General features: G+C 36.2%; 1 protein-coding gene across 1 annotated transcript; it reads left to right on the top strand.

The window, feature by feature from the left end:
• The first annotated feature begins 3,429 nt into the window (after positions 1–3,429).
• LOC120731522 (signaling mucin MSB2-like) lies at positions 3,430–18,400 on the top strand. Its single transcript, XM_040028555.1, has 12 exons — positions 3,430–3,885; positions 4,028–4,321; positions 4,465–4,743; positions 4,977–5,270; positions 5,708–6,001; positions 7,789–7,830; positions 7,983–8,063; positions 8,288–8,392; positions 12,362–12,402; positions 12,527–12,593; positions 16,329–16,369; positions 16,462–18,400. Exons 1-12 carry the CDS (start codon positions 3,585–3,587, stop codon positions 16,558–16,560), a joined length of 1,938 nt encoding a protein of 645 aa, XP_039884489.1. The 5' UTR covers positions 3,430–3,584; the 3' UTR covers positions 16,561–18,400.
• Positions 18,401–24,112: the final 5,712 nt, after the last annotated feature.

Raw genomic sequence — 24,112 nt, 5'->3', positions numbered from 1 at the left:
CTTCTCCTGATGAGCTGGGCCTTCTCCTGTTGAGCTGGGCCTTCTCCTGTTGAGCTGGGCCTTCTCCTGAAGTTGCCTGTGTGGGCGTGTCCTACTGTCCTCCTGCCTTAGGTGCCACCGTTTTCTTTGGTACAGCTGACTCCCATCAGTAATTAAAGGTATTAAAGGCCAGAGAAAGCTGAGCTCTAGGGCCAGAAAAAGCAGATGGAATGGCTAAGGAAGTTATTAAAAGAGTAGACGCAGAGGTACAGATACCATTATCTAAATCTGAAGGAAAGTGTATAGTTTGGAGTGAAAGTAAGAAGTTGTGGAAAATGGTGTGGGATAATGAAACTAGAGGGAGACAATTGTATAGGGTACAAAATACAGTAGAAGTAAAAGAAATAGAGGACTGAATAGGAGGGAGGAGATTGTTATGAACAGGGCATCGTTACCTGAATGGCACTCTTTTTAGGATGGGGAAACATTTAAAGGGGCTATGTAATTGGTGTGGTGTTATGGAAACAATTGAGCTTGTATTTATTAACTGCAGGAGGTATGGTAACTATAGGAGAATGATGAGGGTAGAAACTGGAATGAGGGGGGACTCAGGTTTGAAAAGGTGGTTGAATGGCTAGGATGTCATGAAAGGATAGAAGTGGTTCTTTGGTTTCTGAGAAGTATGGGATTATTTAAGAGGATTTAAAGAGCTAGATGCAGTCTAAGTAACACAAGAGGGTGGCAGTAATGCAACTTCTATGGAAGTGCAAGCTGCCGTTAAAATGGAAGATGAAGAAGAAGAAGAAGAAGAGCAGCTCTAGGGCCAGATCTTTGTTGATTTGCAGCTAGTGAGCTGTGTGTGTTCTGCTCCTACTTGGTGGAGAGGAGTGTGTTTGGCAACTAATTCTCTTTACTTACTTTTTAGTTTACTGAAATAGGCGAGCAACTTACTTTTCAGTTTACTGAAAAGTAAGTAAAAGTAAGCTTGAGTTTTGTTTTGTTTCTTTAAATGGTGATAACAGCTTGTCTGTCTCTTTTAGTTCAGTTCTTAATAGAAACTTTAATAAAACTCTTTAATTTAACCCCTTTTGCCTCCCTGTCTCCTTTTTCTGACCCAGACACCTTTTGTTACTTTCCCTAATCGCCTGGACCCTTTTAGGGGAACGTAACAAAGATTAACAATGACTAACACTGAGCAGTGCTGATTTTCTAACACTGGAAAATAACTAAACATGCTAGTAACTTTACAGTGTTAGAGAATCAACACTGCTAATGTTAGCCATTGTTAATCTTTAACACTGACTAGGTTACTGTTAGAAATATAGCACTGTCAAAAACGTTCATTTAACACTCAAAAGAGTGTTAAATTAACATTTTAGCAGGTCTTTAGAGACAATTAATTCAAAATTACTTTTGATTTTGTCTGGAAACACATGAAAGAGAGAACAGCTCATTTATAATACATAATTTAGCTTCCACCAACATATTTCTGAGGAAAAGACTGTTGCTCGCCTATTGAATAAATTCCTCCCTGTTAAGATCACCTCTGTGCTTGTGTCCAGATTTCCATTTAACTTAACAATATCATCATTATATGGGTTGAGGGTTTCAAAAAGTGTGCTACAGCAGGTCTATTTGGTCTCTGTGTTTCTCTGAGTTTTGATTACAAAAAAGTATCCAGCATTTAGGAAAAAGACAAAGAAAATGAAATAGTGTGCATTGTTGTTTATCTTTTGTCTTTTTCCTGTTTTATTTGGAAGGTTAGTTTTCTCATACTCCTTGCTTTCATTTGATTTCCAGCTTTTGTCTGGAATTAGCTTCTCTGCTCTCATTAGTTTCACTTTAGTTTGCTTTTACCCATGTTCACTCGCCTATTTGTGTATATGGTCTTGTCTTGTCTTGTCCTCTACAAAAGCCTTGCTTCACCCACAGCCTGTGCTAGCTTCCTTTAAAACAGACTTTCTTCTGATTGGTTGAACATCACAATGAGGAGATTTGAACAGCAGTTAGGTGGAGATACGTCTGTCCTCGAAGTCAAACCTCTTTTACTTTATATGGTCTCATTTTAGACAAGTTATTTATAATTCTGTTTGTCCATTTATTCTCATGTATTGAGGTTGTTGCTATGCCTTAGAAGAAAAAATATGGCATAGGCATTCATGGTTTATAGTAATGAGACCCCTGCTGTATAGTTTATATGAACTCTAGTTGTAGCTATACTGTATGCTAAAATGCATTTTTACTTGAAAGGAAGTTTTGTAATGGCTGGTGAACAAACACAAAAACTATACTGATAATCAGGTGGAAATGGCATCCCCATCTGTGTCTAAAGATTTCTATAACCATTTTTACCAACATCTCAAAATTTCATTAATAATCCATTTACTAAAAAGCAAATTACTTTTGTTTTGACATACATGATAAAGCATGTATTCACTAATCGTTCTGCCATGGTAGAAATAAGCATGTATAAGAAACACAAAAGCAAAGCAACAAAAGTCATCAACAGACACTTTAACTGTTATGTGCCTACAAAAAGGTTGACTAAATATATTCTAGTTATATGTGTGAGGGTTTAAAAAGTCTATCATTGCAGGTTCTCAGTATGTGAGGTGTGTCTTACTGTGGCCAGTTAGTGTGACACTTTGAAAACTGTGGTTTTCCTGAAAACAAGTTCTAAAGTTAACATTTAATGTAGGTGAGAGTCAGAGCAGTCAGACAGACTGTTGTAGTCTGTTCTGCACATTCACATTGTTCTTTTAATCATGGCTGATCTCCTGCTGCTAGTCGTTCTCATGTGTAAGTTAAACTTCTTATGATTCATTGTTCATGTCACCTATTACTAAATATAGTCTCACCTATTATTACTGTTAGGTGTTAGCATGTTTACCTCTAACACAAGTTTACATTTTGAATCTTTTTATTGTTGATTTTATTTTGTATTTTCTTCTTTCCTTCTTCAGATTCCTGTCATGAAATCAAAGCACGAGGTCAGTCTTATTTTCATGTGTTTATCACTGTATTAATTTTACTGTTTTGTCTCCGGAGCTTCTCTACAGTAACTCAGCTTTGCTCATCGTGAATACCTTTTGTGCATATATAAAATATTTAACATAACATCTGTGTAAATGTAATTTCAGCCAGTGTTCCACCTGTACTGAGTGTGAATCCACCTCTGATCACAGAGACAGACTCAGTCACACTGAGCTGTCAGACTCCATCATATGTTTCTGTGTCTCAGTGTGATTTCTACACTGCAAGCCAAAAACTGTCCAAAGGTTCCTCCTGTGTGCAGACACTGACAGCGACTGAGCTACTGAAGATCACACATAAGAGTTTACCTGCTGAGGTTGAAGTGAGATGTTCTTACACTGTACAAATTGATACTTTTAAACATACATCTCCTGAAAGCCAGCCATCCACTGTCACGATAAAGAGTGAGTGACAAAAGTACATGAACAGTTTATAATATGTTTCAATTGTAATTATGGGGTTGATTAGTTATTATCTGAGTACTTGCAATAATTATGAATCTAAATGTAATTATTATAAATCTACAATATAAAATATATAATATAGATGCGAATGTGCTTAATTAATCTAACATGTACCTGAATTTTTCAGATCTCCGTCCACCTAAACTGACAGTGAATCCACAGATGATCACAGAGACAGACTCAGTCACAGTGAACTGTCAGACTCCATCATCTGTTTCTGTGTCTCAGTGTTATTTCATCATTGCAGGGAATGAAATTGCCAGAACAGCTCCTTGTCTGCAGACTCTGACAGGGTCTGAATTTCTGTCATGGACACGTCAAAGTTCACCTGTTACAGTTGAAATGACCTGTTATTACATTTTTATATATAAATCTCCAGTGAGTAACATGTCACCAATCACAATACAAAGTGAGTAAATGCTACTGCAACGAACGCAGTAATATGAGGTTTAAATGTGCATCAGATTAAAACTTTCAGAGTAGGTTTTTTGCTTTTTTTCAAATAAATGTAATGTTTTCTCTTTTAACTCAACAAATTTTTACATTTTTAGCTCCTCGACCTGAACTGACAGTGAATCCACAGAAGATCACAGAAACAGACTCAGTCACAGTGAACTGTCAGACTCCATCATCTGTTTCTGTGTCTCAGTGTTTTTTGTACTTTATGAGAGGAAGAAAATCTACGTCCATCTCCTGTCTGCAGACACTGACAGCAACTGAGCTCCTCTCTTTGGCACAGCAGAGTTCACCTGCTGAGGTGGATGTGACATGTTTTTACAGCTCAGAGCATAAAGGAGGACAATACCAGTCTCCTCACAGTAACAGATATTCCATCAGCATACAAAGTAAGTGATCACACTGTGAGTCAAGAGGAAAATTGTCATGTGCATCAGGAAAAAACCTCTCAGAACAGTTTCTATTATTAGATTTTATTTTAAATAAAATAAACATTTGCTTATTTAACTCAACAAATGTTTACACTTTTTAGATCCTCGGCCTGAACTGACAGTGAATCCACAGATGATCACAGAGACAGACTCAGTCACAGTGAACTGTCAGACTCCATCATCTGTTCCTGTGTCTCAGTGTTATTTCATCATTTCAGGACATAAACCTGATAAAGCAGCTCCTTGTCTGCAGACTCTGACAGGGTCTGAATTTCTGTCATGGACACGTCAAAGTTCACCTCTTACAGCTGAAGTGACCTGTTATTACTTTTATATACAGAAATCTCCAGAGAGCAACATGTCACCCATCAACATACAACGTGAGTAAATTCTGCTGAAGTGCACTAATGTGAGGATGTTTGTCTACAGTATCAGTACAAAAAACAAAGCTGCTCTCAACTTAAGGGTTGTGGGAAGAAATTGTGTGAAATGTGTATTAAACTTGATCATTTTAAAAAGTAAAACTCTCAGATCAGTTTCTATTAATATATTTTATTTTTAAGTAAATGAAACATTTGCTTATTTAACTAAAAATAATCTTTACCTTTTTTAGCTCCTCGGCCTGAACTGACAGTGAATCCAACTATGATCACAGAGACAGACTCAGTCACAGTGAAATGTCAGACTCCATCATCTGTTTCTGTGACTCAGTGTTTTTTGTACTTTACGGAAGGAAGAAAATCTACGTCCATCTCCTGTCAGCAGACACTGACAGCAACTGAGCTCCTCTCTATGGCAGAGCAGAGTTTACCTGTTGATGTGGAAGTGACATGTTTTTACACATTAGCACATAAAGGAGGACCACATAAGTCTCTGCATAGTAACACGTCCTCCATCAGCATACAAAGTAAGTGACCGTAACATGCTGCTCTACAGTATACCTCTGTACAGTATGTGCATAAAGTTTTAGCTTTTATAAACCAAAGAATGAAACTAAAAACTGATTTTTATAAAGTTTTTCATTTACATGTAACTGATGTTACATTCTTAAATAAACTGCAATTTGTTTGAATTTAAGTGTCAATTTAAAACAAAATTTCCACTGAGTAACATGTCAGAAATTACAGCCATTATACAAAGTGAGTCAATACTAATGCAGTTAACTAATATGAGGATGTCTGGCTACAGTATCAGTAGAAAAAACAACTTCTCTCAACTTGTCGGTTGTTTGGTGTGAGGAAAATGTAAATGTGCATAACATACATATATTTCTCTTATTAGGTTTTATTTTCAAATAAACGAAACACTTCTTTAATTAACTTAAGAAATCTTTACATTTTTTAGCTCCTCGACCTGAACTGACAATGAATCTAATGATGATCACAGAAACAGACTCAGTCACAGTGAAATGTCAGACTCCATCATCTGTTTCTGTGACTCAGTGTTTTCTGTACTTTATGAGAGGAAGAAAATCTACGTCCATCTCCTGTCAGCAGACGCTTACAGGAACTGAGCTCCTCTCTTTGGCACAGCAGAGTTCACCTGCTGAGGTGGAAGTGACATGTTTTTACATGTCACAGCATAAAGGAGGACAATACCAGTCTCCTCACAGTAACATATCCTTCATTAACATACAAAGTAAGTGATCACAATGCACTGCTCTCTATTATACCTCATTACAGGATGTGCATTTATTTCTACAAACCAAAAAGGGAAGCTCAAACCTGATGTTTATAGGGTTCTGTTTACCTTTAATAATGTAATGCACCAGATATTAGGAGGTGATACATTTTTCCATCCTTAAATAAACTGCCTATCTCTTGAATTAATTTAACTCCGTCCAGGGAGCAGAATTCTGAGTATTGATGGATGTATTTACAGTGCATTATGTGTTATGCACTGACATCAGATGACAGTAAAATAATATTGTAGGGCTTCAGCTACCGATTATTTTAGTAATTGAGTAAGCTTCTATTTTAGAAATTATAAAGTTTATTGCATATAAGATACAAGATCTGTCAAAAAAATTGTATTTGTAAATTATATGTAAATTATATGTGTGTTTGTGTGTGTGTGTGTGTGAGTGTATTTATATAAAATGTATTTTAAGAAAGCTTTATCTTAAATTAAAAAATGTATAAATAGTTTAAAGTTTAGTCAAAGGTCCAATAAAACAAAACAAGATATATGTGTAATCTAAACTACGGCACAAAACAGATGATACGATGGTCTAGATGTTAATAATTAATATTAATAATATTTCAGTGTCCAACCTAATAGCTCTCAGGTCAGTGGATCAGTGTTTAAATGCCCATTTATATTTTTATTAGGTCTTTAAAAAATTTTTATTCCTATATTTTTAAATATTAATGCAGTTTAATTAGCACATTATCTGATATGATTTCACTTTCAGTGTGAAAACTGTTACAAGAGTCTTCAAGTTAATACGGTTTAGCCCCTGTTTGCTGCAAATACCACTTCCATGTACAATAAGACTGCTACCGTCAGCCTTCAGCAAGCTGTATGATTTAACCAGTCTGGTCTCAGACTCAGTTAACAGATCATCTGCATATTTTAATAGTACTTCTGGAGGTTTACTGCAGATTTTTTTCTCTGTTTAAAACAAATAGCGGTGGATGGAGCAGCTGCAGAGTTTTCTTTTCTTCACATTGGAGTTTGTTGATCAGGTGCTTTGATGACGGACTCACGCTAAAGTAAAGGTTTTAATGGTGATTACGGGAACATCGCTGCTGTTTTGACATTAGAAACATTCTGTTTCACTCACCTTGACCTCACTGTCTCAGTAACGCCTCCACTTCTTTGCTCTTGCGCATAAACAGACTCCGGCTGAATGTTAAACTGTGTCAGCATCATCATCACTGTTGCTATTGTGTTATCAGTGTGTGTGGGATCAATGTTGTCAAACCTTTTATTCACACACTGCTTCTAAATACTTTTGTATTGCAGGTCTTGTTCTACTTGTGTTTACATCGTTTAATACATCGGAGCACTACAGAGCCGCGTGTTAAAGGAAGCATCGAAGCAAAGACTGTGTCGAGAGTTTTTTATAATCAAAGTATTTGAATCACTCAATCAGTATTAAAGCCCTACAACATTGTTTAACTGTTGTAGGACTAATTGTAAAACATTGACACTTTGGTGTTGTATGGCAGTATTGCAGTAGTGGAAGAAAAATGCCTTTTGTGGTGAATCCACAAGAAACTTAAATAATGAAACAATCACTACACAATCTTCTTTTATTGCAGCTGAAAAAACACTTTGACCTTTGCTCCTCCCCCGACTATGGACTTTACAAGTCACACAATCAGGAAAAACACAATTATTGTTAAGATTTTTATAAGTAAATAAAAATGCCTAGGTCAATTGCTGTGGTGTTTTTTTACATCTAGAGATATTCATTTCAGTGGGGACGACTTCTTCTGTGACCACACCAAGGACATCTTCAGGTTAGCGAAATTTCCTTAAACTGTGTATTCATCATACTAGGAGGGTTTTGCTTTGCATATCAGTGAAGTTTGTTCTTTGCCTACATGCCATTCAACATACTTTGCTGTTCTCAGGACCGTAAAATAAGAGATTTGTTGGTTTTTAACCATAGACATTTCAGTAGACCCAATTTCTACAAAGCTCAGCACTACAGGGACGACTTCTTCTGTGACCACACCAAGGACATCTTCAGGTGAGCAAAATTTCCTTGCACTGTGTATTCATTATACTAGGAGGGTTTTGCTTTGCATATCAGTGAAGTTTGTTCTTTTCCTACATGTCATTCAGCATACTTTGCTGTTCTCAGGACCGTAAAATAAGAGATTTGTTGGTTTTTAACAGTAGATGTCTTTCTTCTTTACTTTCACCAAAATTGGAAGTAAGACTGACACTTGTTTGCGGTCTGTGCTTTTCTAGTACCTTCTGCTCATAAACTTCTACCTGTAGTTGCAAGTGGTTTTGGTGTAATCGTGGGCATCATCTCACTGGGAATGGCTCTTTTCTGCGTGAAAAGAAGAAATGGTAAGGACAGTAACAATTCCTTATGTCATGTAAAGCCTCAAACCTTTTCTACAGTCTGAGGTATTTCTGATCACACTATATTATAAAAAGTTTATACACAAAATCGACCGACCAGCTCCACCGCCGTTCTGTTCATAAACCGACTGATTTCCTCTGACCTCCATATCTTTTACTTCTCTTACATACTTATACACTTTCCCACAATTTTCTTATTCCTCTTTAAGAGTCAGCATTATGTTTCAGCTGCTCCGCACCAACACTGTACCTCACTGCTTCAACACACCAGTGAATATATTAACTTGCCCAGCTCTTTTAATCTAGATCTTACTCTATTGATGTCACATCCTAACGGTGCGTGGTGACTTTTAGAGGAAGGAAAGCAGAGACATACCCCTCCTGCCCCTAATACATTAATTAATTAAAAAAAAAAAAAAAAAGCCTCCCTTATCATTTAACAAACCCTTTTTTGGCAAATTGGACCAGATTAAAACATACCACTCTTTTGCTGCACTCTCCTTGGTAGTCTTCACTTCTCTGCACTCCCTCCTGCCTATAGAATTGTAAAATGTTATTACTGCTATAGCTATCTAACTATTTACTATTAGCTAAAAATGATCAGTGGTGATGATCCTGATTTTAACGTGTATCAATATCTATATTAAAAAATAATCTGAGCTGAATTAACGATGTGTTTAACTGCCAATATGTACAACGAGATTAAATATCAATGAAAAAAGTAAGTAAAATAAGTTTTAGCATAAACAGTTAAACTCTGTGCATTTGGTCAACTAAGTGATTACTCCGAGATATTAATCTAAAAGTATTAATGGAGCCTCCAAATGATCCGCTGGACATGGCAGACATACCCTTCTCTATCATTAAAGGAGTTATTAAAGATTTCTTGCATCATAGGCCAAAGTGGCCAATGAAAGCACAGTCAGTGTTAAGTTGTCTAGCACACTAGCCTTGTCAAGGTCCAGAAGTTTGTCTACAATGACAAAACAACTAGTTGCAAACTGTAGGCAAATTTTGGTATCAATCCGATACCAGGTAAATTAACAGCAGTATTGCCAATACTGATACTTTTAATCTATAAAGAGATCTTATGTAGGGGAGAACAGTGTATCATGATTTATGAGATGCATTATTGTGTTAGGGTACCTGGGTTGTTGACCCAGTATTTTCTGTTAGAGTTTTGAGTCTTGTTTATTCATTCTTATGTTCTCTGTGTGTCTTATGTTTCACAGTTCAGTTTGCTTGTGCTCAGGTTTATCAGTATTTTAGTTTAGGTTGTCTTGGTTGGTAATTGGTCCCATTCGTGTCTTTGTCTTGTCTCTGTGTTCCAGAGACACAGAGATAAGACAAATAATGGATTGGATTTATATAGCGCTTTTCAAGGCACCCAAAGCGCTTTACAATACCACTATTCATTCACTCTCACATTCATACACTGGTGGAGGCAGCTACAGTTGTAGCCACAGCTGCCCTGGGGCAGACTGACAGAAGCGAGGCTGCCATATCGCGCCATCGGCCCCTCTGGCCAACACCAGTAGGCAAGTAGGGTAAAGTGCCTTGCCCAAGGACACAACGACCAGGACAGAGAGCCCAGGGATCGAACCGGCGACCTTCCTGTTACAGATGTGATTCCCAACCCCCTGAGCCATGGTCGCCACAAAGACATGAATGGGACCAATTACCAACCAAGGTGGCTGTGTTCCACCTGTGTTTTGTTCCCTCATTTTCCCTCATGTATTTATTGTCCGTCTACCACCGTCAAGTGTCGCAATCTCCCTCTTGCTATGCCCTTTCCATATGTCCATTTTGTATCTGCCCTTAGCCCTCCCAGTTTTCTTATGTATCTATCAATCAAGCAATAAAACTCTCGTTAAGTTCAGTCTTGCTGAATGAGTGCTCTGACTTTTACTAAACACAATTAAAAAACACAGTAAAAAAAATACTTTTAGCTTTTCTAATATATTAAGTGTGTTTTTTAGAGACCTGGGATGTAAATGTGCCAGTCTTTAACCCTTTAAGACCTACCATAGAGCCAAGTCCGCCAGAGCTTATAGTATATTTTTACATGCTGTGGAGCCATTTTTTGGAGCATTTCAAGTTGCTATACTGCTATACTATAATCAATACAACCATTATAGCCCAAATTTTAATAATATGTCTGCATTAAGTGCATAGTAATTACATAAATTGCAAAAAAGTGCAATAAACTACAAAAAAATTTAAAATCGTTTTTATTTTTTTTAACATATATTTCTAGTTAGAGAAATTTAAGAGGCTTATCCCTCAAAACTGTAAATACAAAAAAGTTGCACAAACTAGTTTCCCACCAAAGGAAATTTATTTTAAGTGTCTTCATAGTTTTATTTTTGAGATACACCAATTTTCATATACTGCAGGAAAAACGAAAATGTATATTATAGTGCAAATTTGCAAAATAACAGCATATGCAGTGCAATATGAGTCCTCAGCATCCCAGAAACGACACAGAAAGTCATAAAGTCAAACATAACTTTTAAAAACTTAAGTATAGGCTCATAAGGCCACGATGGTAAAAAACTACATTTCCGCAAAATGACGTCACTTCCGGTTTCGGGCAGGTCATGCTGGACATGCGATAGTTCACGCTCATGGACGTAGGAAGTGTTACAAACAGCTGATCGGATCGGCAAAGCGTGTTTCTGGAATAATATGTTTTTGTTGCTGCAAGTGCTTTTTATGCAGTTTTTGCAAAGCTATATGTGGAAGGAAACTGTGACCTAGGACAAGCTGATGGCATAAGATGTAAGTACAACTCCTCCAGTTTCATATGCAAAAAAAAAATATTGCGCTAGCTTACGTGGTTGCAGAGCTACCGATATTTAAAAATAGTTGCGCAAAATGGAGCGTGTCCGCTCCGACCGGCTTTAAAGGGTTAAAAGACTTTGTGTCAGCTTCTGTTGTTTAAATGTGCTACGGGGTAAAAAGCATTGACATGACAAAACAGAGAAAGGTTTAGATATTTTTCATAGTGCATGTTTGAAGTATATTTTTTAATTTAAAAAATATATAGTAAAAATGTATTTAACAGAGTTCAGTGGGGAGCATACATACTGGATAGAAGCAACCTATGATCCAACTGCATTAGTATCTGTCCAATACTGATACCAGCGTTAGTATCGATATTATCGATATTTGGCTCGATCTGCCCACCCTATCACACACCCATGAGAATGCCTATCCCCATATAGATTTCAAGTAGTATTCAACTTCCAGAATCAATTGACAACAGCTGCCACAAAATGACAGGGTTTTTTTTTCTCATAACTGTTTGGATGGATGCAAACATGTACGCCGGTGTGTCTGTGAAATGGACCCAAATGCAGAACATGAGAGGAGATGGTAGTGAGCTTTAAACAAAAGGCGAGCCTTTAGTAGATAACAAGAAAACAAAACAAAACAACATGAACAGTGGTGAGAGCTAAACTAAAACCTAAACGGGAAAAACTAGGAAAGACTATCATGACTATGAACATGATTTTGAGCAGGAGCATGAAAGAAACTATGAAATACAAACATAAATGAAAACCTGAACTAGAATAAAACTCAACTTAAACCTAACTGGTAATACCAACAAAAGAACATATTTTCAATATAATATAAGAAAGCAAAAATACAAAATGAACTCAAAATGCTGGACAAAAAAGGTATGAGAGAAGCTTAATGACAGATTGCTGTTTGAGATTAAAGCAGAGAGAACACTTTAGTATGTATTAACTAACAATCACTTGACAATTAATGCTTTTCTTTTTCTCCGTGATGTAACATCGCTGTCAAATCCACTATGACTTTAATTAATTAAATATTTATTCTTTAATCATTTCTGGTATTGTGTTTAATAGGATGTCCTTGAGTGTTGTCTTTTTCTCCCCGTGTGGTAGTTTCTTATGCTGATATTTGTTCTGCCTTTTGTTGTAGATAATTTTTCAAGCACAAAAAAAACTGGCCGAGGAGGATGGGTACTTTTCTTTTTCTTTTTTGTCTTAATAAAATTCCCTTTATCTACTAATAATTCACGTATTTAATTACAGGTCATTCATGACTTCTCCTCTTACTCCTTTTCTTCTCTTTTTATCAAACAAGATGTCTCCAAATGATACTGAAGCCTTCAATATGACCAGTTTGGTCCCTGGTGATGACCCGCCTAAAGGTTAGCTACTGCTTTTTTGTTTCCTTTTTTAAATTTTGATCTGAGGTTTGTTACAGTTGTGTAACAATTAAGATTATTTTGATGAGGAACCAAAATGATATAATTGAATGAACAAAGCATTTATACAATAAACATAATCTTAGTGCATGAATATCAGAGGGGTATACTAGGATAGAATAGAATAGAATTCAACTTTATTGTCATTGCACATGCACAGGTACAGGGCAACGAAATGCAGTTTGCATCCATCCAGAAGTGCTTTAGTGATATAGATATATTACAATATATATTAGCAATAATATAGATATGTGAGTATATTACAGAAATGGGTCTATTATGGTATGTTATAATGTACATGGTATGAAGTATGTTGTGAATATTCTATAACTATAAGTATGTACAGGCTGTAGTGAGTACAAGCTATGTACAGGCTATGAACAGGATATAAATATGAAAAACTATACAGAATATGAAATAAATAACTTTACAGAATCTGAGATATACAGCTATACAGAAATGGGAACTATGCAAGTTGTAAACAGTTGTAGGATTAAAGATTATCGAATGTACAGAATGATTATTTACACAGAGCTATACAGTAGTGCAGTTAAGATAAGTGAGAGTGTAGATAGTTTCTACAGAGGCTATATAAAGTGCTAGTGGTTGTGAGTGGTGGTTCAGTCCATGTTATTATTGTGTGTTTGAGGGTACAGTTGTCCATTGTGGGTGTGTGTATGTTCAGTCCATGAGTTTAACCAAGATACAAACTACAAACCAAGATCAACGTAGCCAGGCTTTCTTTGCATTAGTGGACTTGAAACTAGGGATGGACCAATCCAATATACAGTATGGGTATCAGTCTGATCCTGATGTAAATTACTGGATCAGATATCGGGGAGAAAAAAAAAAAATCAGATACATTAAATATCACAAAAGCACCTCACAAAACTTGCAACATGGCGCAACCCACAGGGAAAGAGAAATGTTCTGAGGGTGGCATGAGGTTGGTAAGGAAATCAAATGGAGTGGCAAAATCAAAGTCCTTTTTATCAAACACATATGCAGGTGGTCACATATGGTTAAAATGATTCAAATGCACTAAGTATACATGCTTTTCATATAAATATAGTCTATAACTTAATTATTTTCTGTAGCCCACATAATTAAACACTTTAGTTACATAAAACATGCAAATTTTAATTTTATGTACTGTATAGCCTGTATAATAAATAAATATGTAGCCCAATAAGTATAAAATCCAGAAAGCTACACAACATGTGGTGGTTGCTTTAAAAACACAAGTCTAACTTTCTAAAGTTTCTAAAGTCCAAAGTTTCACACTTTTTTGGTTAAAAAAAATCAAATTGTTACATGCTTAAATTTACAAAAAATGTCAGAAATCTGCATTGTCATGAACAAAAATTTAAACCTAGTTTTTCATTATTTGTTGGGTTAACACTCTGAGGTCCAAAATATAACTGGCTGCATTTTTGACAACTTTTGATTTTACATTTGTATTTCACGTTCAAATTGCTTCATTTTATTTTTTTTTCTGCCTTGCTTCGTGTAGTTCTTTTCAGCTCAACCTCACGTGTCTGAATGTAGTTGTTTTTTCATTTACATACTGTGTTAACACAACTGATCTGAAATCACACAAAAAACATAAAATCCTAGTAGTATTTTTTACTTGTTGAGTAAATTATTTTTACAACTTGAAATGCAAATATAAATTGTACATTTTGAAAACTTAGGTACATATTTTGTAAACATATACAGCTAGTTATCCAAAAATGCAGCCAATGCAGCTGTTTTTGTTTTTTAATTTGTACAACCATTTAAAAATATTACTATAATTAAAATGAGAGAACAATCAGGTGTCACAATAAGATGCCCCACAAAATTATTTGTGCCAGTAAAAAAAAATAGTTTATCCGTCACAATACAGAGGAGAACACCACAGGGATAAACCCTGCAGGCCTGACTCACTCCTCTTTTTCACCTAGAGACAGTGTTTACATTGCAATCTGCCTTTGTGATATTCATTAGTACCATCACTCAAACACAAAACAAAACAACAACTACACAACAGACTAATTACACGAGACAACTCAACACACAAACTAGATACTCCATGCTAAAAGTCACAAATCTCCCTCATCTCAAAACTCTCTCTCTCACTCGCTTGCTCTGTCTCGCTGTCTACCTTCACTCCCAGCTGCACCTTATGCACAATCTGTGGTATTCATTTCATTTCTGTCATCCTGTATTTTATGTATATAAGATTTAGATTGGTTATTTATGGTTGGTTTATACACCTTTGTGTATGTATGTGTGCATATGTTCATGGGTGATATGGCCCAAAATACATATCTCGATATTCTTTAGCTGGATGGCGATATACAATAGATATCTTGATTTTTTTTTAAAGCCATAAAGTAAGAACAAAAAGAGAATTCCTAATCAAAGCTTTGTCCCAAATCTCACATAGGCACTTTTATTAACATACAGCATAGATGTACATGAAAAAATTACTCAGAAATAAATTGTCAGCATTTATTAAATACTAATGCTCCATAAATAAATGTATTACTCTGCAAGGCTCCTGACTACAGTAGCCGTAATGTAGCTTACCAAAGTCGTACTAAAACATTTTTTGACAGATTGCTGAGCACCGTGTATCACACAAAATTACAGACTTGGATGCAAATATTCTGATTGGCTGTCACGGTCTCCAATCAGCTGGCTAGCTACTGGATTCTGAAAAGACAGTCCAGAATGTAGCTAAATCCAGTGGTGTGGTTTGGTTTAAACTAGATTAAAACCAACAAGGGTCGTAAGAAATGATATATTTTAAAATAAAATAATTAAACATACTAACCGAAAATGGATTTAGCAAAGCCTCCTTTTGGAATTGGATCCAGCTGACCATGATCATGGTAACCATTCACAAGATCATCACAAGTGTACAGAGAACTAAAATAAACGTGTTAATCTATTTATATTACTGCTCAGTGAAATCTTGGTGTTGCTGTCTATTTCTAAAGTAACAGCTGTAAAAGCTCTAAAGGGTTAGACTGCATGAGATTAAACATAAAAGAGACTTGGAAATTGTAGTTTGTCACCAAATAAATGAGAAATTAATTTTAGTGATCAAATAGATATTCCCTGTGATAAACAATCTACAAATGTAACTGATCACTTTTCTAATCTGTGTTCTAGTAGCTGCAATTACAACAGTTTCAAAACAAAAGTTTGTTAAAAGAATAGGACCAAGCAAAAAAAGATTAGATATTTTCTACTTTGCCATCTGAATATGAATGCATGCCATGACAATGTGACATGCAGTTTGCTGGGCTTTTTTTTTACTGCTGTTGTCTACATGTTGTTTATATAAAATGCTTTCCTTCAGTAGTGAATCGATATTGCACTTACTGGATACTATAAAAACAAGAATTAGTGAAAATGTGTCACTACCAGCCAATTGTAAGCCAAAAGTTCTAACATAGACTGGTCTGGACCAGGTAATGTGTTCATTATAGGTTACCATAGTGATGTAGGTGGTAAAAAGAGATCCACTTTTGTGACACTGAAATCTCCTGCTTTACACTCAATGTACCTTGCTAACCCAATAATTTTCCTTTATGGTAAACTCCTCAGACATTTTTCTATTTCATACACATACAAGAAGACATACAAAGTGAAATAAAGGTAACTCTGGTTCTGTATTACTCACAGGGTCTAATCAACTCAAAAGACAAGAGTCTCAAACTGAGAATGTAAGTGAGACAAGTGCATCCTCAGCATTTAATATATTTACTACAGAAAAAAATACAGATGCAAATAACTTTTGCTCTATTTTTTTTTCTAGTCTTCCTTATACTACTTTTACTCCAGCATCCCTGAGGAGCCAGATGAAACACCTACAATGAAAACCGACCTGGCATACAGCACTCTACAGGCACGCTGAAACACATTAAAAATATTTAACTGGCAAAAAACAGAAGATAAGACTGAATGGCCATTACACACTCAAGCCATATCGATAAGACAGGAAAATAGTTTTCTTTCTTTCTTTCTTTCTTTCTTTCTTTCTTTTATTTTGTAGGAATCTCACCTGGATAATATTTCTACTTAAGACAATAATTTCCAAAAGATTAATAGAGAATTATTGAACCCAATTTAACATTTTGTATGTGCATGGCTTGCTTTCTGGTGTCAGCCCAGAGATTTGTATTACCAGTGCAGTATTATTCAAGTAGCATTTCTATGTTCTACAAAATGTGTTCTGTAGAACATTATGGAGTCTTTTATATATACTGTCATTACTGTGTCTCACAAGGGCAGTGCCAGCAAAAATGCTGGAGCTTTCTTTATGTTTATCTACCTTGTTAAGAATGATCTTAATAAGGGCACCACCTTTAAAAGAAGAAAAACCAATGAAGCAATTAAGCTGATCTTTACTGATTAACCATTAATTTAGAGATTCTAATAACTACATTTGTTAAAATCAGCAGGAAATCTAAATAAGTTTTTAGTTTAATCAGTCTTATAAAATAGACTATTGGTTTGAAACCAGTTTATAATAATTACAATCACAGTTATATGTCAATAGTCAGTGAGGTTGAAGGATTTGAGAATTTTGCAGGCAGGCAGCATTCATTCCTATACAACATTAATTATGCCAACATTTGTATTAAAGAAAAAAATATTTACAACAGCGCTGAGGAAAAGCAAACAAAGATCTAACTAAAAACTAAGAGAAGAATATATGTGCATGTGAGAAAATTTCCTCACCATGTGCTTCAATGTTAATAAGAAATGACAAAAAAGAGAGCAAAAACTGCCTTGGTGTAAGAAGGAAAGGAGATCTGATAGTGACCATGAGAAAACCACCTGATCCACCAGACACGTTTGCAGAAAATGCATTACTGCATGCAGACATTGCAGGGGAGATGATATATGTAAAGCCAAGAAGTTTCTATTGACCATGGAAGGTACAGTATGAAATACAGTCCTTCTATACCAATATATGGCAGCTGCATTAAACATTGTCTGTATTATGTTCCAAGATATTTTTGTAACAGGATATGTTTTATTCTTTTGGACACAGATTCACATAAGTACACACAGACAAAAAAACAAACTGTAAATCAAGTTTTTTCTTAAATATCATTGGCTTTAAAACAAGAATAAATAGAATAAAGCCATGTTAAAATCTACACTGTCTTTCTGGTAATTTATATTATTTCATCAATGTGAATTTTAAAAAAGTAAACAAAATATGAATGTACTTCAATACTAAAAGGGGAAACCGTCTCATTGTGCAAATTTATATCTGTTCATGTTCTCTAAAAGCAGACCGCGAATAAAATTTTCTTGTGCAGATGCTGATGAAGTAAATTTAAAAGTCTTGCCTTGAAAAAGTGAAACCCAAATATATAATTAAATGCAGACCACACGGGTGAGAGAACAACTCTGCATTTTCTAGCCTCTATTTCTATACTTCATATATTTACATCAGCCCCAGCATGAGAACAAATGAATACTTCAACATTACATCGCTATTTACAATTATGGTATTGCATTTTTGACTTGTGTATTTTTTCCAGTTCCATTCTTGATGGTTTAACAAAACACAAAACATGAGCTGGCTTTAACTGGTAATTTATTTAAAAACCAAGTCAACTGTGATAATTGATCTAAATATGAGAATAAATGCTGTGACTTTGAATGTTAATTGAAATTAGCACTTTAACTAAATGAAGTGCACATTATCAAGTCATTATCAAACTTTAAGTTTTATAATTACTTTTAAAAATAGTTAAGCATTTATGTTGCCAATAAACAAAATATCTTTACAGCTGTTTTTTTTTTTTGACAAATTCATTCTTTTTAAGGTTGTGCCCAGATATCTTTTTGTTTTTTCTTCAAATCATAACAGCACATTTGCATCAGTATAGAACCTTCAGAAATCTACTTTTGCGGTTTATCAAAATGTGTTTCTTATCTTTGTGTTTCTTTCGTAAGTTACTACTAAAACTTTGTAGGGGTGTAGAGTGGGGTCATGTTAGGATTCCATTCAAATTTGGCTTACTTCCACTAAGGTCTTCAAGGCGAAGTTAATGATTTATTGGTCAAAAAGTGATAGAATATAACTTAGAAATTATGATTCTTACAAGTCTGGTGTATATGGTCAGCATATAGAAAGTACCGTATAAAGACTTGAAATGTCATGTCAGATTAGACCTCTGACCTCTCATTCAAGATCAATAGACTGATATGAAGGTCAATGCGATATTACAGTTTTTCTCAAACGCTAAAACACAAAAGCCAATCCTCTAAACCAAATGACCAGTTGTCTAAACACATTTACTAAATCTAGCCATCATTTACCAATATCATAAACACATGTCACATGAAGACACAATTCACAGAACACAATCCTCCATTGTCATAAATCTAAACACATCTTTCCTTGATAAAACACAAGTTGCAAAAGAACTCTGCTCATATTCTCAAATGAAAGCTCATGTGATGCAACATGCTTGCCACAGTCAGCAATATTTGAACACAATGAACACACCTGGCATCATTCATTACACACAACGACTCAAAATTGAAGACACTTGTTGCTAATGCTGTGACCACATGTATAAAAGCAAGTTCAGAGTGCACAGTATGCTGAAGATTCCAAACAAACAAACACAATGGATGAAGGCAGAGTCAGGGGAAGAGGAATTCGATGCAGAGGAGGGAGAAGAGCTGGCCCTGGAAGAAGAGGAGCAGGCCAACGAGGAAGAGGAGTCCAAATAAGAGGAAGAAGAGGAGCAGGCCAACGAGGAAGAGGAGGGTAAAGGGTAATATTACAGTTTTTCTCAAATGTTAAAACACAAAAGCCAATCCTGTAACCCAAATGACCAGTAGTCTAAACACATTTACTAAATGTAGCCACCATATTCCAGTACCATAAACACATGTCACATGAAGACACAATTCACAAAACACAACCCTCTGTACTCATAAATCTAAACACATTTTTCCTTGCTAAAACACATGTTGCAAAACAACTCTGCTCATATTCCCAAATGAAAGCCCATGTGATGCAAAATGCTTGCCACAGTCACCAATCTTTGAACACAGGGAACACACCTGGCGTCAGTCACTACACACAACGACTCAAAATTGAAGACACTTGTTGCTAATGCTGTACCCACATGTAAAAGCAAGTTCAGAGTGCACAGTATGCTGAAGATTCCAAACAAACACAATGGATGAAGGCAGAGTCAGGGGAAGAGGAATTTGATGCAGAGGAGGGAGAAGAGCTGGCCCTGGAAGAAGAGGAGCAGGCCAATGAGGAAGAGGAGAAGGCCAACATGGGAGATGAGAAGGTCCAGGAGGGAGAGCAAGACAACCTCGCACCATCATTACGGACGAGATGCGAGCAACAGCTCAGCGACATGATGCCGCACAGTGATTGTGGTGTGTGTGTGGTGTGAATAACGTAAATAAATAAACTTCACACCCTGTTCATGTTTTCAAGATTACTGTTGTGTGCAATAGATTCTGTTTTTGCATTGAGTTGTGTTACAGTAGTGTATGTACATGCAGGATTTTCTATAGATTTATACTACTCATATGAAACTCACAAATCTAAATGCCTAATCCTCTGCAGAGATCTACGACGATCCGTTACTGTATAGTTTCTAAAAATATGCATTGGCAGTTATGAACCAAAGAACCTTCTCACAAATTCAGCATTGTGTTTTCAATTGTTTTGCTGTAGTGTGTAATGATGTGTATAGTGTTTACATTTTCGAAAGCTTCGAGCTGCTCTTTTGGTGTGGGAGTTTGAGTTTTGCAGTGGGAAGGTGTGGTTGTGTTTATGTAGTTTTAGAAAAGGGTGTTGTGTTTAGACATTGGGGAACATGGCGGAAACGTTTGTGAAATGTGTTTTAGCATTTGAGAAAAACTGTAATATCACCGCGGTAGGAATTAGAACAAAACTAATGGGAAAGGAGACCCCTTGGACATAAATCAGCGTGATGAGAACTATTGATAACAAAAGAAAGAAGCTTTGGAAAAAAATTATCTGTCCCATCCGCTAACATGGAGGAGGCGGGGTTTATGACCTATACTGCAGCCAGATACCAGGGGGCGATAGAGACGTTTTGGCTTCATTTTTGGGGAGTGTTGGGATTCAGAGATTCTTTTATTGCTACCATATAATCTGCCTTATGAAGAATGTATTACAGTTTTTCTCAATTGCTAAAACACATTTCACAAACGTTTCCACCATGTTCCCCAATGTCTAAACACAACACCCTTCTCTAAAGCTACATAAACACAACCACACCTTCCCACTGCAAAACTCAAACTCCCACACCAAGAGAGCAGCTCGAAGCTGTCAAAATTGTAAACACTATACACAGCATTACACACTATAGCAAAACAATTGAAAACACAATGCTCAATTTGTGAGAAGGTTCTTTGGTTCATAACTGCTAATGCATATTTTTAGAAACCATACAGTAACGGATCGTCGTAGATCTCTGCAGAGGATTAGGCATTTAGATTTGTGAGTTTCATATGAAGACTATAAATCTATAGAAAATCCTGCATGTACATACACTACTGTAACACAACTCAATGCAAAAACAGAATCTATTGCACACAACAGTAATCTTGAAAACATGAACAGGGTGTGAAGTTTTTTTATTTACGTTATTCACACCACACACACACCACAATCACTGTGCGGCATCATGTCGCTGAGCTGTTGCTCGCATCTCGTCCGTAATGATGGTGCGAGGTTGTCTTGCTCTCCCTCCTGGACCTTCTCCTCTCCCATGTTGGCCTCCTCCTCTTCCTCGTTGGTCGCTCCTCTTCCTCCTCTCATTTGAACTCCTCTTCCTCATTGGCCTGCTCCTCTTCTTCCAGGGCCAGCTCTTCTCCCTCCTCTGCATCAAATTCCTCTTCCCCTGACTCTGCCTTCATCCATTGTGTTTGTTTGGAATCTTCAGCATACTGTGCACTCTGAACTTGCTTTTACATGTGGGTACAGCATTAGCAACAAGTGTCTTCAATTTTGAGTCATTGTGTGTAGTGAATGACGCCAGGTGTGTTCCCTGTGTTCAAAGATTGGTGACTGTGGCAAGCATTTTGCATCACATGGGCTTTCATTTGAGAATATGAGCAGAGTTGTTTTACAACATGTGTTTTAGCAAGGAAAAATGTGTTTAGATTTATGAGTACAGAGGGTTGTGTTTTGTGAATTGTGTCTTCATGTGACATGTGTTTATGGTACTGGAATATGGTGGCTACATTTAGTAAATGTGTTTAGACTACTGGTCATTTGGGTTACAGGATTGGCTTTTGTGTTTTAACATTTGAGAAAAACTGTAATAACATGTTTCACAGTATCATTTATCAGTAATATTTCCTACAGGGTTTATATCGCATTGAATATGTCTGTCATCACATTGACCTTTCTATTTTTACAGGTTGAGTTCATTCTATACACAATGCATAAATGTGCTTGGTTAGAGTTGATGTTCCATTCTAGAAGGTTTTAAGCTTCACTGGTGAGAGTGTCCAGATGATACATGCTGAGGGGAGATGAGAACATAGCAGGTTAATTGCATGCACGCTTACAATACACATATTAATGTAGTTACTTAGTTACTTTTTAAAAACACGATTTACAACCTGAAGAGGTGATAAAGCGATAGATCTCTCAGGCCAATTCTACTTTTTCTACATAATCCATCATACAAAATGTAATCAAATGGAAAAGTCCCTTTTTAAAACTTGTTTTATTAGTTTTAATCTTTTAACTTTATGCATCAAGCAAAAATTTAATTATATGCAACATTCTCTGACTGGAAGCAATTTGTTTAATATTTAAACCTATTTTCTGTACATTCCAGCACATAAAATAATTTCTTTTGTGTGTTTACACTCAGTCTTTCAAATAGATGCAAGTAAAACACAGCAGAAAATAAATAAAGTCAAAGACTAGCGGTCCTGTTGCTCTATTTTCACCTGTAAAGCAGGAGTAGGGCAGGCGGAGGTTTACCCTGGTGCAGGTGTGCCGCAGCGGTCAGTGGAAGAATCCACGAGTTTCTCTGTGAGTTTCCCATTACGTCGTTGCGCACTCGGTGCTTGCTTGGAAGTTTAGGGGTTTTTTTCGCTGTAAAAAGAAGTTTTCTTCCCACGCACAAGGGACGCTAATGTTTTTGTCACTTTTTATGGAATCAAACTCAAAGTAAGGTCAGTACTTCCACGCTTTAAACGCTGCACGCTCATACTCTCTCCCGCACTCGATATATTATCCATTGTTGATCTGCACACAGCTATTGTCATGAACGTTGCACTTGCTTACGTCACTGTCATGAGACATTCTCGCAAAAAAATCATGGTTTTAGTAACGCAGTGTTCCTACGGTAAAGTAACGGTAATCTAATTACCGTTATTGCAATAGTAATCACTTACTTTACCCGTTACTTGAAAAAAGTAATCGGATTACAGTAGCGTTACTGCCCATCTCTGCTGATACACCACCTTAACAACAGACGTTTTGTGCTGTAATATGTCAGTTTTTGTTGATCTAAAGGTTGGAATAAGAACCACAGATTTAACAACCTTCATTCCTGGGGACAGAATTGATCAAGGTATTCTTCATCTACAGTAAGCTAACCTCCATTACTGTACAAAGTAAATGACTGTCACTCTTGTCCTATCATATCTTAAAAGAAAATAAATATTAATAAAGCTTTTTCACTTGTGAATTAGTTTTTAGTTAAACACAGAAATTACCAATAATAATAATAATAATAATAATAACAACTGAGTTTTAAAAACTTTCATTACAAGTAAAATGTTTTCTACAGGAAGATGCAGTTTATTATTTGACAGGTTTGGTTAACTTTTTGCTGTCATCTGTGTGATTCTGAAAAGTCAATAATATAACTCTATTGATTTGTCTTAGATATTGATCACAAAATACCCACAGATTTATTCTGATAAACATCACAGAGATGAGCTGCCCTTTGGGCCTTCTCCTGATGAGCTGGGCCTTCTCCTGATGAGCTGGGCCTTCTCCTGAAGTTACCTGCGTGGGTGTGTCCTACCATCCCTCCTACCTTAGGTGCCACCTTTTTCTTTTGTACAGCTGACTCCCATCAGTAATTAAAGGTATGGTATTAAAGGCCAGAGAAAGGTGAGCTCTAGGGCCTTCACTTTCTTTGGGTGCCAGCTCATGTAGGCATCAGTGGAAATGAAAAGGTGGATAGGTTGGCAAAAAGAGCGTTGACTAAAAATAGGACTGAGATGGAAATTACAAGCAGCGGAAGCAAAAGGTATTGTTTGGAGGCAGGTTGTTCAGGAGTGGCAGAAGTGGTGGGATTCAGGGAGTAAGGGCAGGCAATTGTATCATCTTAAGAAGGAGGTGGCAGAGAGTGGGTTGTATAGGGGTAATAGGAGAGATGAGGTGGTCATTACCAGGCTTAGACTGGGACATT

This window comes from Simochromis diagramma, unplaced genomic scaffold, assembly GCF_900408965.1.
Source record: "Simochromis diagramma unplaced genomic scaffold, fSimDia1.1 OVJJ01000483.1, whole genome shotgun sequence".
NCBI lineage: Eukaryota > Metazoa > Chordata > Actinopteri > Cichliformes > Cichlidae > Simochromis > Simochromis diagramma.
Note: the sequence above shows the minus strand (reverse complement) of the source record. Positions and strands in the feature narration are given on the sequence as shown.

Excerpts from the sequence above, each read along its gene's own strand:
- LOC120731522 (XM_040028555.1), top strand. The coding sequence starts at position 3,585 with ATGTACCTGAATTTTTCAGATCTCCGTCCACCTAAACTGACAGTGAAT. Across the intron at positions 7,831-7,982 it reads CACACCAAGGACATCTTCAG|ACATTTCAGTAGACCCAATT; the intron begins GTTAGCGAAATT and ends TTTTAACCATAG. Across the intron at positions 8,393-12,361 it reads CTGCGTGAAAAGAAGAAATG|ATAATTTTTCAAGCACAAAA; the intron begins GTAAGGACAGTA and ends CTTTTGTTGTAG.